This window comes from Lutjanus erythropterus, chromosome 8 (genome assembly GCF_056507025.1).
Source record: "Lutjanus erythropterus isolate fLutEry1 chromosome 8, fLutEry1.hap2, whole genome shotgun sequence".
Classification (NCBI taxonomy): domain Eukaryota; kingdom Metazoa; phylum Chordata; class Actinopteri; order Lutjaniformes; family Lutjanidae; genus Lutjanus; species Lutjanus erythropterus.
The window spans coordinates 3,503,175-3,523,274 of record NC_139324.1 but is presented as its reverse complement, the minus strand read 5'-3'; the positions used below and the strand labels follow the sequence as shown (position 1 = coordinate 3,523,274).

The 20,100-nt window shown below is 40.6% G+C and overlaps 1 protein-coding gene across 3 annotated transcripts in view; it reads left to right on the top strand.

Annotated features, from left to right (window-relative positions):
* Nucleotides 1-20,100, top strand: part of tmeff2a (transmembrane protein with EGF-like and two follistatin-like domains 2a) — a 210,073-nt gene that overhangs the window by 61,840 nt on the left and 128,133 nt on the right. For all 3 annotated transcript variants that reach the window (XM_084724265.1, XM_084724264.1, XM_084724262.1), the window contains exon 3: nucleotides 19,932-20,061. In XM_084724265.1, the coding sequence (XP_084580391.1) occupies nucleotides 19,932-20,061 (130 nt within the window). The remainder of the gene's footprint in view (nucleotides 1-19,931; nucleotides 20,062-20,100) is intronic.

The window sequence follows — 20,100 nt, the reverse complement described above, 5'->3', positions numbered from 1 at the left end:
TGTTTATTTATACCCACCTCATTAATACAGATTGTCAACCATCTGTGAGTCTGCTCTGGTATGAAGTAACACCCTGCAGTGAGACTACAGTGAGAACTGCAAAACAGGTTGAGAATCTCTTGGGACCTCACGATTCGATTCCGATTCAGAGGGCCATGGTGTGATTATAAAGCAATTATCGATGCATTTTGATGAATCAAAATATTAAGCTCTTGAGCCAGGAGGTGCCAGTTGCATCCATCTGCAGTTGCTCACGCTCAGCCATCCCCACCAAAACTCAGCTTGGTTTTACAAAATTGTTACAGGTGATCATAGTGTCGAAAATAATTTCTCATTGTTGATTATTATTCTGCATTGATTAATAATCTTTCTAGTACGTGTGGGGAGATTTTAAAGCTTATTCAGTGTGTTTATAGTCAGCACTGACAGACCATACTTTGCATGTGGACTCTATAAGTCAGAAAGGACTCTGAACAGATTTCTAAGCTGCAGGTCTTAGTTTGACATTAGCCCTGGGCCTGAGGCACTGGGAGTAGAGGCATTCAGCTGAGATGCCAGTCCATACCAGTAGGCTGTCGCGGGACTAAGAGACGCTGACAGAGAGGCTGCAACACGAAGTCCACTTGAGTTAAGGCCTTCTCGGGGAATGGTGTCTACCAGGCTGCCTGCATGCGCAGCAGTCCCTCTCTGTGGTAGCATAGCAGTAATTTGCCCAGCTGAGCCGCTCATATCACTAGCCTGTGATACGGTCTCTGTTGTTACTTTTGTGCAGCTGCTGTCTCAGTCTGACACAAAGCAGCCTTGTGTTTGAAGACAATCTTCAAGAGTCAAGAGCCTCATTATAGAGAAGAAAAATAGAGAAGAATGGCGTAAAAATGTCAGTTTTATTATCGAAATGGTTATATCATTTTCTAAATAACATCAGTCTTGCAATGTCTATAGTGTGTTTAAGCTCAAATCTCACATTGTAGTTATAGTAAGTCTTCTTTCAGTTATTCACAGTACTATATTACATTTTTCATTGGTAAAATACATTGCACATGTATGTACATGTATACAGATATACAGATTTCATACTGCCTCTTTTGTTACAAATGTAATTAAATAGCAGGATTTTTCAGGGCTCTCATTCACTGCTTAGTAACCTTATTTAAGTGTTAAGCAAACTACAGGTACTTAATAATTGCCCGTTAATGTAGACAGAACGGATCTAACAGCAGCTTTACAACTATGTCAGAGGTGACTGCTGAGTTGCTGGTTGACATGGTACTCAACATGGCGGTCAACATACAGACACTCGAGGGTCCATGTTTGATCTTTACTGATGATTTTTAGCCTGATATCTGACTGAATTGTCAACTCGTTGCTCTCCATTTCCATATTCAGTCTGACATTGTCTCCACTTTCCTTTGAGGAGGGGGAGATCCGATTTTCTCAGCCATGAAGTGTGTAGATGAGCTGTGAGCTAGTGCTAGCTGTGCTAGTTAGAAGGTATGAGGCTAAAGACTGTTTGAAAAAAAAGGCCTAAAATAGAGGTCTCCCAAATATGATTCAGAGCTGGTGCAGCAGGTACAGTAACAAAGGTGATCAGATGATTGATTGTGTTATCTTTTGGTCGCATACCGCAATGAAGTTAGCTCATAGCTGCTAATTAGAGTTAGCTAGCTCTGCTGCTACATAAACACTTTGCATAAATAGGAACTTTTTATTTTTTTCTGTGGCAGCAAACACAACACACTGCCTTTACATAACTGTTACACTGCAACCCGCTGATCTATCACATTTCTCTTCTTTAGTCGACTTGAACAGCCTTAATAGCAGCATCTGCAGCAGTCACCATTGTACTCATCTATGGTTCCAGCGCACAGCTTGACAAAACCTTATTTTAGAAACCACTGTTAATTGTCACAAAGCCAGACCAGAGAATCAGTCATGCTCAGTGGACTGGATAGATTTAAAGTTCTAGACCAAGGCAAGATTATTTTGTTTCTGATGTTGAATTTACCCCTGTCGAATGTGTATTGAAGGTTAAAAGCCCTTAAGAATAGAAAACAGCATGAAACTGACTGTTATTCTTTTGTCCAAAAAGCACTTAGCCAAAGTGTCTCATGCTGTATACATGAAAACTGTTGCCAAAAATTTTGGAATATTTTAAATTTCTAAAAACTACAGGCATGGGGTGCAGCGTGGTGGTTTCTCCCGTCACTGCACACAAACACAACCTTGGCTTTTTGCCTTGCTTGTCCAAAGTAAGTATCTGTGGTCTAGTATTACACACCTGGGCAATCTTTATACTCCAGCTCTGCCTTTAAATTTTCACTCATGAAATTCCAAATTGATCTTTACATATTGTGACCCCTTGTGTAATGATCAGAGACTGAAACCTCTAACAGGGCTCTTGAGGCCGACCTGCTCATCTTTATGCGTCTGTCTGTCTGTGCACTGAAAATTAGCCATGAAAGTTGGGTTCTGCCTGAGTGTGCTGCTGCTGACTTTTTCTTGTGATTAGCATAGAGCTCAGGAAGAAAGTGAGTCTGGGTGGGATGCTTTGTAGATGCAGATTCTGCAGTTGCCTTATTAAAGGAAAAAATAAACAAAAACATAATTTAAAGGAGAAATCTGTAAGAAATCAAGTAAACATGTTTATTTGAAGTACTTGCTTCTTTGACATCAATGCTGCAAAAAAATATCATATCATATCAATATAATATCAATATCATATCATCATAGAAATCATTAATAATCATGTAGAAGGCTTAGATGTTAATAACTGTTAAATTGAGCAAAATGTTAATGGTGTCTGGCAGGCAGAGAGATGAGCAGCCACTCAGTCAAGAGTGTGTATTGTCAGGATTACAGGCTCAAGTGTACATTGACAGACAATTGACAGTTATGAACAGCTGATCAGCCTACAGTGGAAGACTCGTCGTCACTCACTATTGTCAATCTACGATGTTGCGTGTGTCCGGCAGTCAGTCCAAGCGGTGGCAAACAGCTTGCTTCAACCGTACACCATTATTAATGTTGTGTCACAGAGTTTTGGAAACTCTGAAACACTTCTTCAGTCATGTCTGGAAGGGAACCCTTGATTTGTGAACCTGCTGCAAGATTTTTATGCATTGTTTCTTCACAACGTTAACATGATCACTCGATGCTCCCTCCTCTGCTTGTGTCTCTTCCATACATCTATGGTTGCTTCTTGCTACATCATCATGTAGGGCTGTTTTATCATTGGTTGTTCTCTGAAAGGTCAGCAGCAAACAAAGTCAAGGTTAAAATAATTTGAATGTTGGGCGCTGTGCGCGAATCTGAGTGGTGCGCCTTGCCAGGGGCTTAGTTGGGTGCCACCGCTTTCCATAGTAAAACAAATCTTACAGTCAGGCCAAAGCAATTTTACTGCTGATCATGTGTGAGGGCCTTTAAGGAGTAAACGCCTCAGGGTTTGGCTCAGCCGGACTGAACAAAGTTGGTGTAAACACAGATCAGACTTGACATCAGCAACTAATCAGTAAGGAGCAAGACTGAGGTCAGAAAATGTGAACCAGACATTAGGGGGAATGGTAAATGAGCAGAGCAAACTACCAGCTTGGGTGCTACGTCCATGCTCTTTAAAAGGTAGGCAGATATTGGCAAGGTACCCATGGATGCAGTGTTTATTCCATCAGCAAGTACAGGTGCGGCTGCAAGATGCCCTATTACATCTCTCGCACTACTTCTTCCTAAGTATCTGTATCTATATTGTCCCAGTTGAATAAACAGATAGTTTATAGTAGTGCGGCATTCAAAGACAAGTACATCTGTTCACAGAGTTTCTTCTAGGTCTATGGGCAGTGAGGAAAATAGCTTTTCCACCACACCAGAAGCAGACAATGCAGTGTGAGTCAGCTGTGGTGGTCAATGTTGAGGCAGAAAGAGTACACATTTCTGATAGTATTGTGAAGGTTGTCAGGTGTATTGTGGTTTTCACAAGTGACGGTCAAATGGATCATGGGATTAAATGACAGGTAGACACAGCGACTGCAGATGAAGGTTTTTTATAAACAAGTTTTTTATAAACAAGTTACATGATCTAAAGTAGGTTTTCATTGACCGTAAGGAGCCCGGGGATCTTGAGAGGACTTTGTCAGGCAGATTCCAAACATTGCTTCAGGCACTTCAGGCACTCATTCAAGTTGTCCCACTGGGTGCCTCTCTTTTAAGGTATTTAAAGTACAGTAACCTGGCATCAGACACACAGGGCAGACCGAAGCCACACTGCAGGGACAGCAGTCAGCAGGGACACCCAGCTGAAGGGGAAGCACTTTTGGATCTCCCGTGTGGAGCTTAGAGAGGAAGCTGCAAACACACCAGCCTATCAGATGGACTGCAGAGTAGACTGTTATATAGAATCTAGAACCTTTGGCTGCATTTGACGCACTCAGCAAAAGTCACACTTCCTCTTATCAGTAATAACTTGGTTAAATCTAAACATACAAAAGTCACAGAGAAAAGAACATCGGATCTTGACCCATAATCATCATGTTAGCGATCCAATATGTTCAGGTAGTTTCAACTAACAGATGAGTGAGTGGCAAGTTTGCAAACTTCCCTTAGCTTTTTTGGTCTAATAAAGAAACTAAATACAGTTTCAAGAGGTCAAAAAAGGAAATAGTCTCCTATTTACCTTATTAAGCAGAAAAATACAACCATACACCTTCAAAATTTAAATTTCTCTCCTTTACTGAGCCAAGACTAGCTGGTTTGGTCAAAATAAATCCTTAATTCACAGAGTTAGATATGAAATATTGGCTCTAAATGTTGTTTTTCCCAGGTTGCTGGCCTCTTTGGTTAGCTCATTGGACTGCCAATCACAGACAAGGGATATATTCCTCTGATGGCCAAACCCTACAGCATAACTCATTGAGCAATGGTCACACATTATGTTTCCCTCTTGCATTGTCCAAAGCATTACCTATGGGAACTGTCAGGGGCGTTTTCACACTAGATATGATTGACTCATACATATAATTGTCCCTCCTCCTCCACTGCCCCACCCATCAGCATTCACACTAATAATGTTGTAAATAAATAAACGTTGAAGAAGAGTATGCCTGCATCATCAAATAAGCAACATTTGTTTATGTCTTGACCGCAAAACAGGAAATGCCAATCACAAGATATCAGATGTCATACAACTGAGCCGACCTTCATAATTTGCCTGCTATTGTTATTGTTTTGAGACGTACAGGACGACCTTCTTGCTTGCCTTCCTGCCTCTTCCTCAATGGCATTGTGGCACAGAGGATGAGATGCGCCTGCTTCTGCCAGAGCGCGCACAAACCGGACTCAGGCACGGATCAGCAAACCATGCCCCGGCACAGTACGCAGCATTCACACGTATCAAACAAACTGGGACTTGGTGCTGGAGTGTACTCAGATCCGTGCCCGGTCCCAAGTGTCATGGTCCCCTTAGTTTCTAGTTGCATGAGGGGCAGGGCCAGAGTAGTGGTCCTAAAATCTGAGCTATTTGGTACAAATAGTTGCTATCATTGATATTATTTCATTTTGGATGTTTAAGTCCAACCAATGCTGGATTTTTGGAACAGATGTCAATACTGATATTAGGGTTCAGCGCATTTCAAAAAACATATACGACTTTACCGATATGGACCGATGTAGCTGTGAAGCCACTAGCAAGCTGGTAATATGGGCTGACTGATAGATCTGTCTGGCTTTAATTTAAAGTTGTTCATTTGGCATCCCTTTATTACACAGGATAAATAATGTAATGACTCATTACTCCATTAACAAATGTACATTCCTTGTCCATTTGTGTCCCGGTATCTGTGGACCTGTGGACATACAGACAGCGGGTTTTGCCTGGTTAAGACATGTGGTGACTCAGCTAAAAGGCTGTAAATAAAGAGACAGAAACCCATCAAAGCACTGATAAAACTCAAGGGCTTAAACGTCTGTAACTTTATCTACTGTACTAAAACTTTGGAATGCTTTTATCAGTCACATCCTCTGCTGCCCGCTGTCTCTCCTCTGCTGATATTTGATTCCACCACAATGACGACTGTTATATTTTGGGTCTTTTCAGATCAATGTGTTTTAGCAGTGCCACCAGAGAGAGAAATGTAACTCTATGAACTTTAATGTAATGGCTCTACACACTGCATGTTTACTGTTTATCAATACAAGTATATTGCTATTAGTGCAGGCCGCACAATTTGTTGAAATTAATCCAAGGCAGTAAAGACAAAATGCCCAAAGTTCAACTTGGTCATCAAATTAAAATGCTGCAGTCAAGGAGCTGCGTATTTATCAGCTTGTGCACACAAACTTTTTCACTTTAAAGATGGCTTTGCAAGATATCAAGCTATTTTGACTTGACTTATAGGTCTGATTTTTACTTTGCATCAAAATTTTTCATCAAAATGTTTTATGTAAGATGTCTTTTCTCATATAAACACTACATATATTTACTGCAGAAAGGGGTTATTATTCTGAGTGTGTTGGAACGACCAACAAGGAGAATGAACATTTATTTATTCAACACAGTATAACCTTGTTGTTCAAAACACAGGAATGAATAACTTTCAGCTTCACAAAAACACATATTCTTTGACTTATAAACACAATTTATGATGTATACTTACAAATAAACTTGCTCTGTTTGGTCTGCTGTAACACTGAATCACTGCAGATACTGTATTCCCGCTCATGAAACCAGCCTCCTTTGGTCTCGGAGGTGGTATCTCAGCCTGACAGGACTGCTAACTGAGCTAACGAGCTAACAGCACAGCTGGTGGTTACAGTGTTATGAGGAAAAAGGCTCATGTTTCAACAACCAAGGGGCTAATGACAAAGTGCAGCCCCAGAATCGACTCGAGAGTCGACTAATACTCTTATAAATGATGAACGATTTGATTTTATTAGGAAGCTGCCCACTAAATATACAGAATACAATATTCAGATATGAATATATATGAAAAGACACGTTTTTGCAATAATGCCTCAAATGTGGTTATTAAACACTTGGCAAAGATATGTAATGGAAGAAGGATATTTCCCTTTGCTTTTTGCCTTTCTTATGAAGAACAGAAGCTCTGAAGAGCAGACAGAAAAGGGGGAAGAGAGAGTGAGGGGATGAAATGCAGCAAAGGCCCACATGCCAGAGTGCACCTACCGATACATTTTATTGTCCCACATTGCATCAGAGCTTTGAAACAGTAAACAGTCACTGGTACTTTAATAATTATAAAACTATAAATTAAAAAAATACATAAATATATGAGTATATATTAACTTAAATCTGGAAAAGGACACAAAAATATATAAAATGATGCATATTAAACATTAGATCAAAATGAAAAAATGAAAAAAAAATTCCTTATCAGAACATATCTGCATGTATACATCAACAGTGATATAGACCAGTGGTGAACCATCATCATCATCGTTAGAGCTGGGACTTCAGTTTGGCCAAAACACCAAAAATGCAGCAAAAGGGCAAAAGATTTTGCTGGAATAAGCAGCAGGCAGCAGGTAGCTTGTGACAATGGCAGGTGTCTGTGTAGTTGTTGTGTCAAACCCAGTAGAAGGCAGCAAACACCCCACAATGACAGCAGAATAAGTAGTTTTTCTGGAGTTTTCTACACTTAAACTTGTATGAACCAGTAGATAATTGCCATTTACGCTACTATCCATTTGATTAAGTAATAATTAAGTTTGTTTTTGTTAATTAGAGCTTTTTATCATTCTTATTTCTCAGTTTCAGTACTGAATTGTTTTTTTTTTTTGACAGACTCGGGGACAAATATAATTTCACGCTATCACGCTAGCCACTTAGGAACCACATCTGTCTCGTCTGCCTCATCTCTTCGTCAAGCAAAGATAGCACTGGCCTTTTGGAGGGCCTGAGAGGATGATTTTTTTCTTCCCACCCACTGTAAATCAAAATGCGATTGCTTAATTCACCTGTCACTTTCTGAACAAACACAAAAGCCGTAGCCTTGTGTCCAGGTGATGAAGTCCTAACCAATGAGTGAGCCAGCACTAACCTTTCTCTGCATAGAGACAACATCACAAAAATCTGATTGGACACCTTTGTTTTAGTGTTTTCAGGACACTAGCCCATTCATTTCTCAAGCAATCTTGATAGAAAACAATAAAAATTAGAGAAAGAAAGATATTCATATATATTTAAATATAGCATTTGAACAATATAGACCACATAGCTGTGATAGGCTAATATCAACAAATAACTGATATAGCAGTTGGGCTATAATCACAATCCTAAAAAAGCATTCCATTCTGTTTACCTTCAGATCTAGTAATCCTGCAGTATTGTACAGATCTCACTTAAGTTGCTGCAGTTCTCACACACCTCAGCATGACTTCTACCTGCAGGATCTGCAATTATCTGTCTAATTGTCGCTTTGAATGATGATCATTCTTGCATATGTGGAGATTGTAGGGTTTTGGGTGGAGTGGAGCTCCATTGGACGGACGGATGAGTCATTTGTTGTCTCACTTATTGATGCTGATATCCTGTCATGTTTGCTCTCGCTGCATTTCTCAGAGCTCTACCCCTCAAATTGGCATGCTCCTCTCCCTCCACTACATAGTCACGCATTGATGCGTGCACTCGCCTTCACTTTGCATCTCTCCTCTCCTTTGTCTCCTACTCGTACAGCTTCCTCCCGTGCTGTCTCTGTTGTGCGTGTCCCTCAGCACTCCTCCACATTGTTCTCCCCGCTCCTGTCGTTCCTATCGTCCTGTCATCCTCCCGCCTCCATCACTTACACTTTTTCACCTTTCAGTCTCATCCGTCTTCCCTCCTCTGCGCCTTCACCCCGCCGGCCTCCCTGCATCTCCTCTCCTCTACTTCAAACTCCCTTCCTTCCCTCTTTTTCCTCACGTCTTCCTCTTCATACCTGCTTTTTTCCCTCTGCGCTCCCCCTCTACTCTTCTGCCTCCCCCTCCTCCTCCCACCACCTGTCTTTGTTCCACCCCTGTCAGCCGGCGGTTATGTCGGATGCTCGGTGAAGTCAGCATCGGGGGCTGCTATAGAGGCATAGAATGAATGATGATGGTTCCGCTTGTTTTGCAAGGTTGTTGTGTGTTGTGACCTGGTAAGGCGCAGATGCCTTTTTTTTGTACAAAGTGCTCTGACGGTGGATGCGTCTACTGCTGCGTGTGTGTGTCTCTCTGTGCATGTGTGTGTGTGATGCACCGATCCCAGGCAGGTAGAGAGACAACAGGTCCTGGCTGCAGTCCCAAAGCTTAGCTTTTGGAACTCAGCTGCAGAGTTGAGGGTAGGCAGAACCACAGCAGCCCCTGCAGGAGGTTTGTGGAAACTAAATTTCTAGTGACAAAAAGCAGAATGGGTGAGAAGGCATGTGGAAGAATAGAAACTTGAAAACAAGACGCTACAAATGTAAAAATGATATGATACCCATTGTCAAGAATTGGGACGTCCTACTAAAAAACTGCAACAAATATTGTTACCAACATTCTAATTCCATTTAAAAAAATTATACATAAATAATATGCCTGAAAATTTTTGGTTTGCTTGAATTTCTTTTTATTTCTAAACTTGCTCTGTTCCACCCAGTCAAGAATTCACAACTTCAAACAATTTAAAAATGTTTTAAAGCCTACAAAATCTAAAACTAACAATACCTACTGAGAACATAGGTAAAAAATGTGCTATTGCGTCCCAGATTTCTGTCAACTCTGTCAGATTTTTTTTGCAAAAACATGATTTAATCAGGCACAAAAAGGTTTAGCTATATCCTAAGGACGCCTGTCTCACTTCCTAGTTTAAAAAAAGAAAAGAATACTCTTCAAGCACTGTCAGATGTGTCTCAAACCTAACATGTCAACACCATAGTCCTTCTAAATCAAAACTAAGAATTAAGGTTTAAAAATGTGTGTTTTGAGTAACATTAAGAGAACTCAAAAAAATAAGATGTCCACTCACTATGATACTGCTGTGAAATGAAAAAAAGTAACATTCTGTCAACTCAGTGAGATGAAATATATATAGATTTCATAAAAATTTAATCACTAGGAGGTTGGCCTGTTACAAGGTTTAGGTGCATTTCGGGTCACCCACATGAAGACTCGTGCACGCTTTTCCATATTTGCTGTCACTGAGCCAGTCTCGCACAAGAGCACAAGCACACACACACACACACTCAGGACCATCGACACCTCTGATGTCGCTGTGTTCTCGGCCGGGACGCCACGCAACTGTCCAGGTTTTGTCACAGCGGAGGTGTGGGGCAATGTCTGCAACTTGTGCGAAGCCTGAGCCAGCGGGCACATAAGGCCGTGCCATATGGTCCTGGCCAATGGCCCCCGCTACCCTGTCTGCAGAGAACTGTGGAGGATCAAATTTTCTCACCTTCTGTCTCGTCCAGCCCCGTCTCATTAGCATACTTCATTTGTCATCCTCCCGAATCTTCCTTCAAATGGCCCTGTCTTTCAGACGCACATCTCAGACTTTTTTTTTTTTTTTTTTGACATGTTTGTCTTTATTCATTTACATTCAGCTGACAGCCATCGGGGCCGACTTCCAGTAAAGTGCAACAGCTGACGAAGCTTGTACTCACAGACTGCCGACATCACACGCTGCCAGTTATCAAGACGTTCAAGGATCAAAGCTGCAGCGCCCTGACAACGGCTATAACAAGGAATGCCTTTGTCTCTAATATGGTCATGTGCTGTGTAAAGAAGTGCCGTGTGAAGGAAGGCAAGCCAGTTTGAAAGTTTGAAATCCGTAACCTCGGCTCACTCTCCTCGTCGCTCACGTCAAGACAAGTCCCAGATGAATAAATAAGATGTTGGCAGATAAGTTCCAAGGTGTTTTTTTTCAACCAGGCTGGTTGAAGATCACTTGAAAGAGTCAGTCAAGGTGAAGCAGAGCAGTGTTTTATGTCTTGCCTGACTGTCTTGTGTGGCACTCTATTTCCTGTCGAAGTCATTCATTTTAGGTCTGCCTCAACTAAAATATATACGTAGAGCCTGACCGATACATTGGCCGACTGGTACTGTTGGGCCGATGTTGGTCTATTGCAGCTATATCGGTCTACTATTAGGGGGTGTCATGCTTTCTTCAAATTCAATTCGATTTTAAACTTAAACATGTTTTAGCACTGACAGCTATGCAATTGTTAGACTAATGAGTTTGGATTTGTAAAAATGAAAACATCATTTGTTTTATTTACATTTTCTTTTAAAAAAAAAGATCATGATATCAAGTGTGGTAAGATACACTGTGTCATCTTTGAAGTCTTGTTTTTTTTTCTTCATACACCAGACATAGGAGAATCGCCAATTCTGCTTTTTCAGTTTGATTATTGAAACTGAATGCAGTTATTGTCATATACTGTGTGTTCACTGATATGAAGCACAATGCAGATTTTGGTTTGGTTTGTCTTATGGGCAGCATTTTATGTATAAAACAAAGGAAACACTTCACACATCTATTAAATAAGACAGGAGTGTTGGAGAGAGAAGACCAAAAAGTTGCAAAAGGACTCCCACACACTGTCTAACTTGCAATGTATCATTTATTTGTGACGTTTCGGTACTATACCTTGCAGGCGGTTTGCCTGATGAAGGTCTAGTGTGTAAGTGTTACAAAAGTTGCACATATACACACACACATGTATGTATATGTATACATGCACGTACACTGCGGCCGTGTCTCAGTGTCAGACATCACTACAACCTGAATGCGACCCCAAACATGGATGCTTCATCAGGGAACTTTACATATCCAGACTTGTTTGAGCCATTACAGATTGAGGACAGAGAAAGTATGGGCTGGGCTGACTTGGACTGAGAGCATGGTAGAAGGTACGTTCGCAACTGACTGTTAGGGAGGGTGAGGAGAGGGGGAGGTGGTGTCGGTCATGTGTTGGTTCGTGAGGAGTTTTCAGGTCAGCCCCAAAAATCCTGAACACAGAAATCGAGAATAGATTAATGTCTAACTAAATTAAAGTACTAAATTAAGTATTACATGGTTCTCAGTGTTATAACATGTTTTCAGCACCTACATGTGTAATGTGTTCTGCAGAAAAACTCCCCTTTTTCCTTGGCACGGCCTTAAACAATTTAGGGAGTAAGAAAATTCCGACATCAGTATATCAGCCAATATTGCAGTGATCCCTCAAATGACTGAGGGATATGTAGTACACAGAGTGAATTTCACAGTTTAACAATAACTTTTTTGTCCAAAATGACATCAGGTCACTGAAACATAGAATGTTCACTGGTGTTTTTAATAATTACAAATAAATAAATAAATAAATAAAAATACATGGAAAAAAAAATGGTCTGCATTAAGCTAGTATTCCACAAGTGCATGGGGGTTTGCTTCGTCATCAGAGGGTGTGTGCAGACATCGGTGTGGCCGCCCATTCTTTGTGACCGCATGGACTCATCTGCTCAGCTTTCCGTGTTGCGCCAACCTACTGCGCATGTGTAGCGCACTTCCTCCAAGTGGACTCATCCATGGGAGCCACAGCTCACCATGTACATATCATTCAAGACTATAATAGAGGTCTTATCTCCTGTCAAAAAAAGTTTTCATATTGGCACATATTGGGCAACATATACGCCCACACCAGTATTGGCTGATTGGCTGATTCTATCTGGTTTTATTCCATTCACATGATGGGTATTGAATGAATTAGGGATAAGAAGTATCAAATGAAGTACTTAATTGGTATTGGTATCACTTTTAGGGTCCTGGTATTAGAACTGGTGTTGCAATTTTTTTTAAACAATACCCAGCCCTACCCACCTCTGATGAATATTTCTAGGTGAGCCACAACCGCACCCTCCATCATGCACCTCCTCTCAGGCAGACGGAGGTTTTGAATCTCCCATCCCCTCATCGCTCCTCTCCTTTCCGTAGGGGTGTGAGCCAAATACTGGGGAAGATCAAGAGATGGGGTGGGGGAGTTTTCACGGAAAAGAAGGCACTCTTAAAAGACACCCGCAGGGTTCTGCCGGGCAGCTTTCCCTTCCGTTGCATCACGCCTGGCATAAAGCGAGAGTCCCCAGGTTAAGAACAGCCTGAGCCAGATGGGAGAGAGTGTGAGAGTGAGGGGAAAGGAGGGAGGGGTGGGAGACAGAGGGGAAGGATAGAGGATGGCAAAAAAGCGCGGGCCCTGCAGTAAGCTATTCCAAGCGCCTTTGTGGGGTTGCCATTTTTTCATTCTCTCCCACTCTCCTTTGAGGGGATTTTCTATTCCTCTCCCTCTCTCTGTCTGTGTCCCCGTTTCTTCTCCTCATTCTTTTTTTATTTTATTTTATGATGTTCTTTTTTTTTGTGCCTTGGTTTCTTCAGGCGCTGTGGTTCTTTTTTATCGTGCCAAGTTTGTTGAGCCAGGCCTCCGACTCTCTTTCTCTCACTAGCCGTCTGCATCTCACTTCTGTATTTTTCTTTACTTTTATTAGGCCTCAATCTCCGTCTGCCTCACTCTCATCCATTCCTACTGACTTCTTCTCCCCCCTAAGCCCAATTTCTTTCTCATCAAGTTTGCCTCTCGTCTTCTCTACAGCCTCTTTCCTTCCTGCATCTCAATCCCTTTGATCAAGAGCCAGTGTGCAGTTTCTCTTTCCCCCGCTTTACTTCTCCTCCTCTCTTTTGTGTGTTTTCTGCCATCTTTTCCCCCCCTCAGCTGGTCAAAAACAATGCTCACACTTGATCGTTATGATGCTCCAGGGCTCTTGAATCGATGGCGTGGTTATTTTCGCGCTTCTCCTTGCGGCCATCAGGCAGAGTGTCTGTCTGTGTGTCTCAGATGACATCCACACCAAGCCAGCTAAATTTGAGAAGGCAGTTTAAGTGTGAAAACAGGTCCTTATTAGATCTCTGTCCCCACTGAACAACAGGAAAGTTGCCAAATCTCTTCTGCTATATCCTACAAAACTCATAACCAGCATGTGGTCAGGGTGGGACAGACAGTCAGTACCCAGCTGAGTCTCAGCTGGTGAGACCTTAGTCCCTGCTCACATTTGAACTGATACAGCACCAATACCAGTACCTGGAATTCGGTACCGTATTCAACAGTACCTTTTTTCTGTACTTTATTCTCTCTGTAATAACAAACATGTAATTCTCTTGTAAAAAAAAATACATCCACATTTCTCAGTTTCAATATTATTATTTCTTTTGAATATTTTGTTATTTATTAAGAGCATTTTACACACCACACAAAATAAAATCCGCTTCCTTTCTCCAACCTGTCTCTACAACCTGCAGCCTGTCAGTTTGTCCCCAGGGCATTTAACACTTGCTTGTGTCTCAAAGGATTTTCATATTTTGCCATTAATAGTCTTTAATTCACAAATATTAGCTCCAAACTAAGGTTTTGGACATTCTAATAAGTCTCACACACTATTGTGGTGCACTAAATATCATGCTAGAAAGGAATTTCAGACACAGTTTGTGGCTGAGTGTTGGCTAGAGCTAATGCTAGTAAAAATGCTAAGGCGGCAAACGCAGTTAAAACAGCCCAGCTATCTCCAACAACAACTTATCCATTAACCTAATTATTTACATGAAGGTGTCTCACTTCTTGTCCATAGAGGGTTTACACTGTTCGGACTAGCTGCACACACGCTAATGTTAGTGAAAATTTTAATTACACTTGCAAACACTTTTTGGCACTGCTGCCGTCACTCACCATGAACAAGCTGCTTCTCGCTCTAACATTGCTCTCTCTCTTTTGCTCTTTTTCTCTATACTGTCTATTAGTCTCTCACCCAGATGCACTCCCACGTATTGAAATTCGGCACTTGATAATAATAATAACATGAACCTGTACTCAGTTATTCCGGCGCAGTTTAATCAGTACCATTAAAAGTTCAGTACCGTGTTAGGAAGCACCTACTCTACCTTCTCACAAACCATATGTTTGGTTTATTTACCTTCTGGTGTTTTTGTTTAGAAAGAAACTGGCAAAAGGAAGATAAACAGTTTTCTCTGACACAGTTAAAGTTAACATACAACCTTTGGTTCGCTAAGGTTCACAGTTCTAATTAAGAATGTAAAGAAACCGACAGACTGTTATAAAAGACAGCCTGTTCTTTCAGAGTGTCTGTGTGGAGGCCACCTTGTGGAAAGCACATCTCAACAAAAACACTTTTATGTAAAGTATCAGTAGGCAGGTATGATGAAATTAAATTCAATACTGAAGAATGTTTTTGGTGTTTTATTAATTTTAGTAACTTAAGATATGAAAAATCTTCACCTGATACCTGATACACTTTTTCTGCTGAGTTTTTTCTGATTATTTGAACAGGGGTTGTGTGAGATACTTATCAATATTCACTGCACACAACCCCAGTTTGGAGAAGCAGAGAAGAGTACCCCCATGGAAGCTAAATGTACTGCTGTTGACAGGGTCAGCAGCAAAACACTAACCCTAACCCTAAAAACAAAACAAAAAAAAAAAAAAAAATCACTATCAGTTAAAATGTACTGTACTGGCACCACTTTACCTTAGCATCAGACATCCCTTCCTGATGTGAAGCCGCCGTTATATAAACCAATTATCGTACTCAACCAGACTCCTTTGGCAAAAACACTAATTTTACTTTGCAGGACAAAGGAGTTGATCTACTGCAGCTTCGACCTGTTTGTTTGTTTGTACTGCTACGTGACTTCGGCGAATCCAAACTAATCATTTAAAACACAGAAGTTGCACAATAACACAAACAAACCAGCAGTGTTAGACCAGCAACTCCTGTGTTCTGCAAGATAAAATTAATTATTTTGTCAATGGAGTCTGGTCGGTTTCTTATCAGAAAAAGCTGTCTGATGGCAAGATAAAGCGGTATTCCTCTCTGATTCTCCAAACTAGGGGTGTGTCAACCGCCATCTGCTTTACGTAATACACTGACTACGGATAAGTACCTCATACAACCCCACTACAAATAATACAGACTACCCCTTTAATGCCAGTGTTATGTTTTTTTCTCCTCATCTTCCCCATGCTAACTCTCAGCGCCACTTATAACAACTGCTTATAAATGCCTCTTAAAACTCTTCGACAGTCATTCCTGTCCACTAAAATGTCACTTAAATCACTTTTCAATGATCTAAATGTCTTCGAACAAATAAATATGACTACAGGTTAATGGCAACACCTGTATTGTGTGATCTGGTAAACGGACATTTTTTTATTTTTAACTGACGTAGTGTGGCCATGGATCAGCCCATGTATATTATGTCGGTGGATCATGTGCCTGTACCCATCCACACACTTGTATATGTGTTATTGCCTCTCCATTCTCACGTCCTTTTGTGAGAGATATGTAGTGTTCTTCGAGGGCACAGACAGACCCAGAAAGGACAGATTCCAGGTCAATCCATTAGAGACCAGAAGGGGAACAGAAGTGTAGACAAAGAGCCATGAGCTCCTTAGCCGCGGTCCTGTGGGGACTCTCAAGCGAGCCCCTTGTCCTTGCGATGTCACACCCAGCAGGGACACATTTTCGCACATTGCCCATTTTTCAGCACTTTAAAATTTAATCAGGTTATGGGCTGTGACTATGGAGCGACAATTTCTCTGGACCCTCTGATAGCCATTCCCTCCTGCCCAGGGAATAGAGGGGAATATTTTCTCAATTGAATAATCACGTTTGTTATTCCTGCGGTGTAGCATGGCCGAATCAATATCAAATCAAATGAATATCTCTCCTCTACGGCAACCCCCCCCCCCCCCCCCCCAAAAAAAAAGAAAGAAAACTAAGACTCGGCTCTCCTGTGCCATCAGTCATCTGAAAAATCTAGAGTTGCTCTGAAGCCAACAAACCGTGTGGGGAAATGAATGAGTAATGTTCTCCCGTACCTCGGCAGCTATTTTGCTCAGTGCCCTTGAGCAAGTCACTTAACTTGGTACTGCTCCAGTGGAGCAACAACGGAGGTGAGCAGCTGTAGATGCTGGCCATTTTTCTGAAGGCATGTGCAGCATGAAGAGGGCTGATTAAAAAGTGAGTGTAGTGCAAATTAAAAAATATATATCACCCATTCTTGAGAACTGGGACAAACCGTATTTTGAGGGGGTTTTGATTTTTAGTCATCAGTTAAAAGTCAAACTTGGTAACAGGCCAACCTCCTTGTGATAATATCTTTCATTAAATAACATCTTATGTAGCAGACAAAAACATAGTCATTGTGAGCAGCCATTTATTTTTCAAAGTGTCTCAGAGTTCTCTTAATGTTAATCAAAATACACATTTTTAAACCATTCTTATTTAGCTTTGATTTAGAAGAACTACAGAGTTGACATGATATGGTAGAGACAGACTCTGATTGCAATATTTTTTAATGAATTTGTCTAAAAAAATAAAGTTTACCAGCGCTTGAGCATTGTTCCTGCCTTTTTTAGAGCCAGGAAGTGAGGCAGGGGTCCTTAGGGTATAGCTAACCCTTTTTAATGCCTGATTTAATCATGTGTTTGTAAAACTCTGATGGAGTAGATGGAAATCTGGGACACAACAACAAATTTTATACCTGTGTCATAAAATAATGCCATTATTTTTTTTTAAACAATGGTATTGTTAGTTTTAGATTTGCAGGGTTTTAAACATATTTTTAAATGGTTTGAAGTTGTGAATTCTTGTCTGAGGCAAGGGTCTTCTGGCACAGAGCAAGTTCAGAAATGTAAAACATTAAAGCAAACTAAGAAATTTCATAAATTACAAATATGTATATACGTATGTATGTATATACAGATCTTTAAATTAAAAAAAAAGTGGAATTTTTGAAGTTCTTCAGTTGCAAAAGTAGTTACTTGTGACATTTTAGTACTATACCTTCATCGGGCAAAACCAAAACTCACACACCTGTCTCATCTAATAGATGTGCAAAGTGTTTCGTTGTTCTTTCGTTTTTGGTAGGACATGTTTTGTACCAGTTCTCAAGAATGGTTGATATATGTGTTACTAAATGAACAACGAAGAAGTACTTAAATAAGACTCAAATAAGATCATCATGTTCATGTGGACAAAGTTTTGTCAGATTTGTCATCAGCGTCTGATTCAGATATTGTTAAATCCTAATTGGTGCATGGAGGTATGTGACAACAGATGTTTCCAGTTTAGCCTCTCCCTCTTTAAACCAGTGAGAGAAGCACAGAAATAAAAATAAAACCCAACAAAAAAACAGGAATCACACTTCTGAGAAACCAAAACTGTCCTTATTTTTGGCAGAAATGAGTGTGTTCATGTATGCCATCAGACACGAGAAGCTAATTGAGAAAATGTGTTTTCGGGTTCTTTTTAAAATACAAGTAATGTGATTTTGATTATATGTCAGTTCTGCAATCAAACACAGTGCTGACGAGGCATGTGTTCAGCTGAATGTGGACTGCTAGTAATAAACAAGTGGTTCACCATTTATTTTTGCTCCTTATGAATCTGTTAAACTCCCAAATGTGCAGAGTGTTTTCATATGATCAAGTATCCTGTATATATTATTTTCTGAATAATCTAATTGCTGTATAAATTTATATCCAACAGTACTGCAGTGACTCCATGGCAATTGGTTATCCCTACTTATTTTACTATTATTAACAGTTATCATTGAACTCATCAGGAAGGCTTGGGTGGTATCTAGTTTTTCATACCTTCATACCTTCAAACGCTACATTATACATAATATTTTACATTTTTTAATTTTGTAAAACACCTTCAACTGACTTAACTCACTTTTAGTATACTTTTACTTACTTACTTAATAGCCTGGTAATACCTTTATGTTTACCCTCAGGTTCAAGTTAGTCTGGCTCACCACTGCTGTTTTAAGTCCTGCCATTGGTCACTTGCTTCAAGCAGCATCACGATGTCTTCTATTTACATTTTCCCTGAAAACAAGAACAACCTCTGCAACTGCACACAGGGCTAGGCGCTGAACACTATCTGGTTTTGCTATGCTGCAAGCCAGATTCAACAAACAAAACTTTTTGCAACAATCATATCAATCAGTGGTCTGCAGTGTTTGCAGGTTGTTTTGTTTCATCAGGACTAAGCCCAAAATATTCCCAAACAGGGGGGCAGGCTTCCTGTTCCACCAGCTGAGAGACTGACCTCTAGTGGCTTGTGCTGCTCACTGCAATGCGTCACCTCAATACATGTACATCTCCATTATCAGTCTATAAAAAAGAAGAGCTTCTGTGTCTTACTTGTCAAAATGCCATTTTGTAAATAATATATTATTGTTGTGGGGGGGGGGGGATTCATGTTCAATTTGTAACTTCACACTTTAAACCCCCCTGATCCAGTAATTTTGCAGTGAAAAGACTGATGTCTGTCATGTAGAGACTTTGAACAACAGCAGTCTTTCTGTGCATTTCCATATGCCATTTATTTCTGACACAACTAAGCGAATGGAAGGTTTATTAATTCAAATGAAAAGGCACTGACAGGATATACAGGTGTCTGTTAAAGGTTGAAACAGATGGTGTGGGTTTCAGGTAGCTGCATTTTTATTTTGATTTTCCTTTTCAAATGTGCACTTGATGTATTTATTCACTGGTCATTTATCTATTGTATTTGTCCTTGATAATATTTCATTTTGTCCCGTTTGAAAAAAAGTACTCTAGAGCGAACAGAGAAACTGGCTGGAAATGTTCAAATACGATGACATGATCGGTCTTTCACATTTGTTTTCTGAAGTGGCATTAATGAAATGGAGTTGACCCATACCAAGGCTTTGCATGCAACATTTGACTAAGCACTTACCTCTGTTAAGTAAGTACTTGCACTGTCAAGACAATGGCGTCTAGTCTGAAAATGTGACTGTGAAACGAACACAAGCTTCTATGAGGACACTCTCTCTCTCTGTCTGGTTTTTATATGACCTTCTCAGCTTTTTATACTCACCTGTTTTCTGCTGTTTTCTCCTCTCTTCTCTGCAGTGCAACAATGATTATGCCCCAGTGTGCGGCTCCAACAATCAGAACTACCAGAACGAGTGTTTCCTGCGCAGGGATGCTTGCAAGCAGCAGTCTGAAGTACTTATTATGTCAGAAGGCGCCTGTCCTGCTGGTATGTGCATTTACATTATGGCGCCCACGCAGATGTATA